Here is a 7599-nt window from a genome sequence, read left to right as displayed (position 1 = left end):
CTGCTGTGGGTCCTTGGTCCCGATGTAGGTGTTACACACGGCGTCTCACGGCGCTGCCCCACTAGGGTCTTGTCCATGTGTTTCTTGTTGCTCCCACCCCTTTGCTCCTCCCACCAACACTTACTCCCACCCACTCCCAGGCACGGACATAATATTCAGCTCAGAAAAAACTCATCTATCTCTGGCTCAGTCGTCAGTTTCTTGCCTTGTGCCGCCTTGATCTTAGTCACTTTTTCTGCAGATTCACCTCTTCCTTTCCCTCTTCCTCTACCAGCTTTTTTTTTCCCCAGTCTCTTCCTGGCCCTCTTCCTCTTTTTCCTCTTTTCTTATTGCACTGTGTTTGACCTGCCCTCCCCATGTCTCGTCCAATATCCCTGGAGGTGGTGCAGCCGAGCTCTAAGGGCTCCTGGAACGGGAGCCTGAACCACAGCCTGGTGGACGAGGAGTGTCAGGTCCCTCCCCTACGGAGCTACCTCCTGTTTACCATCTTCACCTGCTTCTGCCCTGCATACCCCGTCAACATCGTGGCTCTGGTCTTCTCCGCGATGGTGAGTCTAGCCCGGGACCAAAGTGACCTGCAGAGAGAGGAGCTCTCCGTGCTGCTGCATGGTGTCCGGCTGTGAGGAAGCCCGCGGCTTCTGGCTGACGTTGATGGGCCCAGCAGCTGGATGTGTGGCGCCCAGCCTGTCCCATGTTTTGCCTGTTTTCCCAGTCTGCGTGTGCCCCCACCCCCACCCACAGGACTCCACAGCTGCTCCAGTTGGGTGATTGTTTGATGCCATAAATATCAGTTTGCTTTTTCGTTTTGTAGCTTTTCCCGATCTGTTGGAGCGTAACGGTGCTGCCACTGGGGGGCTATTTTTATGAGGTGTAACGCTGAGCCTTTGTAAAAAGCGCGCATGGTGGCGGAGATGTTTGCACTCCGTTTATCCCTGAGCCCGAACCACCGCTGGGATCTCAATGAAAAGCTGTTTAGGATTATTTCCTTCAGTATAAATCCAAGAGCAGATAGTGCGAGGACAGATTTCCAAAGTGCCGCGTCAAAGATATTTGTCTCATTTGCACATTTCATGGAAAGGCTTTTAAAAACTCCCTTCTTTATTGATTCTTCTTAGCATCAAAGGGATTTTTTGACATATTGAAATACATAAATCTCCCTTTTGGGGAATGTGAGCCAATAATCATTTTAGTTGACCTAAAGCTAATGCCACAAAAAGAAAATATACAAATAAACAAAACAAATTTACAAACAATTATTTAATTATAATAAATGATAATTTAATTATAATTATTTTTTGTATTGTTTCATATCATTGCCAATTGTTTTTTTCCCCCAGAGAATAGGTAATAAACCAGCTGATCTGAGATCAGTATGGAGGGGGTGACTCGCCTGTGAAGTCAGTAGACTGATTGGGGGGTTATGAAGTCCTGCTGCTCCCTGTCTTTCTGTATGGCTGTGAGACATTGTCGCTATCCAGTGAGCTGAGACGAAGACTGGACTCCTCCGGTACTGTGTCTTTTGGGAGAATCCTTGGGTGCTTCTAGTCTGACTTTGAGTCCCGAATGAGGCACATTACCTGCTTTGTGAGGGAGCGTCAGCTGCGGCACTACGGCCACGCGGCGCGTTTCCCTGAGGGTGATCCGGCTCACAGGATCCTCATTGCTGAGGACCCAAGCAGTTGGACCAGGCTGAGGGGACACCCACGTAACACCTGGCTGCGGCAGATGGATGGCCTTCTCAGGAGGGTGGGACTGAACCGCGTTTCGGCCTGGGGGGTTGCCAACCAGGATCCCAAGGTGTTTTGTCGTGTGGTGGGTGCGGCATTATACCAGTGCACGCTCCCCAACCTGTCCTGACCTTGAAACACTTTTCTTTTAAGATGTTTACTGTTTCCAGACCAATACGTTAACTTAATTGCGATACCAGTATCCGGGCTTAACATCTCACCTCCTGGGACAAACCCCCCCCGGGGGCCACCTTAATCCAGCTGTCTGTTGCCCCACCAAAACTGACATTAGCATGAAGGTGTAGCTGGGTGGGCTGCAGGCCTGAGAAGGGGTGGATCTAAGGGGGGTGGGAACCACATTGCCACCCCACATCAATAAATCTCACCGATCGATCTGTGGATTCCCCCAGTTAGTAAGTTATATCATCCGCACCCCCAATTCACACTCATTTCTCTTTCGGGTTTGGGGCCTCAGAAGCCGCCCCACGGCCACCCCCATAAATATACCTGGCCGCCCCAATCAAAATGTTCTGCAGCCACCAATAGCAGTGCGGAGAGTTTATGGCGCCGTGATGGAGAGTCACATGCCCGGGTCACACAGGTAAGCTGAGAGCAGGCTGACGAGTGAAGCAGCTGTGACCTGGTTTCATCTGCACACCATGACACCCCCCCCCCCTGCTCCTCACGTGCAGCCCAGGCTCCTCCCACTGACTGGGGATAACTTGTGCATGCCGATGCACTCGTGTGTCCGATTGCTGACACAGTGCATCCGGCTGCTAGCTGATTACCGTCCGGGGAAACAGCCCTTTCCAGCCTCAGGGATCATGTCACTGAGGAGAGGGACAGTCAGACAGACAGATACATGGGTGCCGTAATGAGTTTAGGATGTGAGTCATGGATTCACAATGAAAGACATACACGCATCAGACATTTCATATGAATAGTTATTAATACGACAACAGCCAATGAAGGATCAATATCATATGGATCAGTTCAGAATCCTGTGCGCTCAAATTGCAATAACAGAAATACTGAGGGACCGGAAGAGTCCGACAGTAACCTGGAGCATTGATTGCATAGTCTACCCACAATGCAATGTGAGTGTTATTTCTGTGGCTGCCCTTGGTAATTACTTTCACTAGTTCTCACCTGAGATGAGTTTCCCCCCAGAGCTGAATCTGTCTGCATGGTATAGCTAGAGATACAGCAGTCATGTCATATGAGAATGTCATTTATTAAGTAGATTTTAAGTACCCTCTCCTCTGGTAAAGAGCTGTAGTCTACTAACCCTCAGATACACCGACTCTCGCGACGGCCTCCTGGCATCAGGGAGTGGGACAGCTGGCCGAGTCCACCATCTTATCGCTGATTTAGAGATACATATATTTATTAAATCTATCACACTGCCAAGTCTGTTAACCTGCAGGCATCAAATGCTCTCTGGATAAATGAACTCTGAGGGCACACTTACGGGAGAGGGATAGATCGAGGCTATTCAACTCACGGTCCTCGAGGTCCGAGCCCTGCTGGTTTTCCATCCTTCCTTTACCTGTGAGCCAGGTGTGAAGCCTCTGGCCAATCAGAATCAGTAATTATTAAACTGAAAATAAGGCCTGGATTTGGAATCCATGTCCAGATTTGAAGAGTCCTGGGATAGATCTTGTTCAGTGCTGCCTGAGCAGGTGTGCAGTTGTAATCACAAATACACTAACAAAGGTGTATATGGAAGGCAAGGCCACAGATATATCTTACGTATGTATGCGGTTACAGGCAGTGAGCTGAGGGTCTAGAGCTGTGACTTCATAAAATGTCCATGTCTCTCGGCTTATGACTCATCTCTCACCTCTGCCGTCTCATTCGTTGCTGTCCTCCTTCCTCATTCGCTCCTGTCCTCCTTCCTCATTTGCTGCTGTCCTCCTTCCTCATTTGCTGCTGTCCTCCTTCCTCATTCGTTGCTGTCCTCCTTCCTCATTCGTTGCTGTCCTCCTTCCTCATTCGCTGCTGTCCTCCTTCCTCATTCATTGCTGTCCTTCTTCCTCATTCGCTCCTGTCCTTCTTCCTCATTCGCTGCTGTCCTCCTTCTTCATTCGTTGCTGTCCTCCTTCCTCATTTGCTGCTGTCCTCCTTCCTCTCTCTTTTCCTGGTGTCTTCCCCATGTGTCTGTGCAGTCCAGGAACAGCTATCAGAATGGGGACTATGAGGATTCGCGGAGGCTGGGGCGTAAAGCCCTGCATGTGGGAATTGCCTCAGTCATCCTTGGCATCACCATCATCATCATCTTCTGTGCTGTTCAGTTCACCAAGGTGAGATAACCTTCTTTCACCCGCCAAGCAAAACTCTCCTCTTGCATAGACTACTAGGTTACCCACTGCCAAACCTCCACCTGAACATGTGTATTCCAGTAAATGAATTTGAACCCCCCCCCCCCCCCTAAATGTAACTGTTACCGATCAAGCACCACGTAACCATATGGGAAAACTCCCCTTGAAATTCGCCTGAAACCGCCTATACAGTGAAATCTACAGAAGGGGACTCCCCCCCGGCAAAATCTACAGGAGGGTTGTAACAGTCCCCCCTGCGAAATTTATTGGCCACAGGCCTACTCCATTTATCCACCTGCTCCTGTTACGTTGCCCCCCCACCCCCCCCCCCCACACACACACACACACTGAACTTCAACTACAGGTGCACATTTTCAATTAACAACCTGTGCTTGTATTTATTCCCCCAGCAATAAGTCTGAGATTAAAGAAAAAAAAAATACCACAATCGGATGGATCGGCAGAGCAGAACCACTGAGAAAACACCAAATGCTGAGGAAGGCCGCCGCGGCTCTGGGATCGCACAGCGTGAGCACAGCATTATCTCCTCTCTGTGTCGCCAGAAACTCTTCCTAAGTTTTGATGACACTGTTGTCATTGTTGGATGCCAAATAGCGAGCATTATTTACAAGAAAGAAACAGTGTTGTCTTCTTTTCCAATTATTGTTATTTGTCTGGGGCAAATATATATATATATATACTAAATTAACAAAATGAGCATTCAAAATAGTATTCCTACCTTTAAATGGCAACTCGTACTTTAAGAGAATTCACAAGTTTATTTGATGGCAGCATGTTAGCAACGCAATATATGTTTGCGCCTCAGTGCTCCGCGAAATCCGCAAGGAGCAGGGCTCTGGATGCTTAGGCGACCGTTATAGGTCTATATCAGCTTTCAAAATATGCATTATTATTGTAATCTTATTTTTAATATTCGAGTATATTTATCCTGTTTTTCCAAGTTACAAATAGGGTTTTAATGCTAATATTCATCATTGTGTTATTTCACAGATTGCTACCCCAGTGAGTCTAAATCCTTTTGCGAATGTTTGTGATTTATAATATATATATCAATATAAATATTTATATATTGACTAAACGCATTACACAATGAATAGGGTAATACTATAGTATTATTTAAAAAAAATATTATTCTTTACTTCGCGTAACCATAAAAATGCCCGAATTTAAAATTGTTTCTGTAGAATTTGGTTTTATATAGCCTGTCAGTTATTCAAAATAATTACAGACACCATTTAAATTAAAAGAATACGTGTATTATTGACTGTAGTCAGAATATGCCGCACGAGAAGAAGTGTTATCATAGGATAAGTACAATAATTCATAATAACTGTGGATTTACTGTTTGTCCCGATAGTTACTTTGCCAGCTTGTCTTCTTAGCTGGATTTTAGCAGGAACTTTGAAGGGGGGTTGCGGCCAATCAGTGATGGTGGCGTAAGAAACAGACACAGGAAAAGAAAACTAAGTGCTCTTCAGTCCATGGGGACCACTGGAGTGTCCTGTAGATGATGGGTCCACCTCAAAGCGGGGAAAATAAGTAATGCACGCTTTTAGGCACACCTAACCCCGCCTAGGACAGCCCTCTCCCTCGGTGCCGTTTCCCATTACGTGAACTCTTCTGAGTCTGCAGTTACAATAAAGGTTTTCACAGGCATTTAATATGTAGATTTTTTTGGAATCATCAAGCACTTATGTAGGAAGAAAGAGATCGACAAATATAACGATCGTGTTTCTAAATCCTACAGTAGAAGGGGCGTCCTGTTAATGAATATCCTAGCAAGAAAAAATTGTATTGTAAATTTATTTTTTATTGAAAAACAGAGACAGGATCGATTTTCATGTTTGTGAACGTATACCACCTTGCGGTAAAATCCCACCAAGGTTACAGACATATCTTGCAGCGAAGAGAATAATGTAGGCCTTAGCAAAATGCGCCCTCAGTCATGACAGCAGTCTTTTGACGTGCTCTTGTATGTCTTGTGTATTGTAAAAGTATAGGATAATCCGTAGGAATCCAATGAAATTCTGATCAGATTTTGATTTCAACTTTATTAAATTACATGTTTTTTCTCTTTAGTGGTTATTTGCCGAAATTAAAGCTGCTGGTATATAGGAGGACTATGTCATGGTGTACTTTATACACAACTTAAGAGTAGACATATATTTGGAACAGATTCTTGACCCGCTCAGCATTGGATGGAGGGGTAGAGAGGCCAGATTATGCCACGTTTCTTTAATAATAAAAAAAAAAAGGTTTTTTTTTTACCCGAAAAAAAAGTTTGTTGATTTTCCTTGTAAATGTATATAGTTCTTAAAAATAAACCTTACGTGTTAACAAAAACGTTTTGGATAAGCGGTTGAAAGATGCATGACTTATGGAAGAGTGTATCATATGTATCCTAAAAAAAGCAGAAACGTGGTCTGCTGTACATGTGCGTAAAGTTATGAAGACAGTATGTACATAATCAATTTTATCGTGTATATTATTGTGTGCAAAGTAATGTAAAAGGCATTCCTTTAAAAATTACAGTACATGTATTACTAAAAACAATCAATGCTCAGGTAAATCTGGTAATCCCGAAACATGTATTGGGTCACATAACACGTTTACGAGTAAATGACGGCGTATTCCCAGCCGCTAACATACACGTAGAATCCGAACATAGAGACTTAATTGTCTGACTTATATCTGTAAAATTTATAATAGACTGCACTGATGTTTGTTGGAGAGCGATGTGTTATTGTTGCACTGATGTTGATAAATAACATACAGGTACTGTAATTGTATGTCTTAATAAAGAATGAATCCACCCTGACATCCAGATAATCTGTCTGTCTCATTTGTCTTAATCGATTTTTCATATCTTTTGGGGACGGCAGTAATTTCACTGTATTAAATATGCATTTAATGTTATCATTCTGATGCGCGCAACTCTGAAACTATTCGGAACCCCTGAGTTGCCGATTTTGGTCTGCTGGTTGGAGTGAGATTTTAAGTTGGAGTCAAGTCTGCACATACACGCACACGCATTTACGTGTATGTAACAGTTGTATTACCTAGCAAATTGTCTTTAGGGTTTGCAGACTACCCCGACGTTTTTTTAAGTATTATTTTTTTAGGTTCATAATGGAATAATATAGATGCACCGTAGGATTCCTTGCATGAGCGTGACAGTCTGAAAGCGTGAGAGTTACGCCAGATGCGTGAGAGCTGGCAGCCCCACGTGTAAATCGTGCGGCTCGGACTCAGGGGCAGAGTTCCGGCCATTCGAAAGGCAGGCATCCCGCTGCAGGGGAAGGTGGAGTCCGCTGTGACTCACGCAATGAAGCGGTGGGGTGAAGGACGTGTTACAGGCAGGCGCAGATGTTGTTCACGGGGTGGTCCGCTTCCTCTCTCTTTCTGCATCTTGCGCCAAAGGCAATCTGCAGAGTCTGAAGTATCCTGTACTTCGATATGTAATCCTATCACCCGCTAGAGGCTAAATATAAAACAGATTATATGATAGTTTAGCCCATCCTTCGCCGGAG

General features: G+C 45.0%; 1 protein-coding gene across 1 annotated transcript; it reads left to right on the top strand.

The window, feature by feature from the left end:
* Positions 1-147: 147 nt before the first annotated feature.
* On the top strand, positions 148-6887 carry LOC111842037 (transmembrane protein 233-like). The gene is made up of 3 exons (XM_023808262.2): positions 148-548; positions 3896-4030; positions 4459-6887. The coding sequence occupies exons 1-3, from the start codon at positions 357-359 to the stop codon at positions 4462-4464; spliced, it is 333 nt and encodes a 110-aa protein (XP_023664030.1). The 5' UTR covers positions 148-356; the 3' UTR covers positions 4465-6887.
* The last annotated feature ends 712 nt before the right edge of the window (positions 6888-7599 follow it).

Source organism: Paramormyrops kingsleyae, chromosome 7 (genome assembly GCF_048594095.1).
Source record: "Paramormyrops kingsleyae isolate MSU_618 chromosome 7, PKINGS_0.4, whole genome shotgun sequence".
NCBI lineage: Eukaryota > Metazoa > Chordata > Actinopteri > Osteoglossiformes > Mormyridae > Paramormyrops > Paramormyrops kingsleyae.
This window is presented reverse-complemented; position numbering and strand designations above follow the sequence as displayed.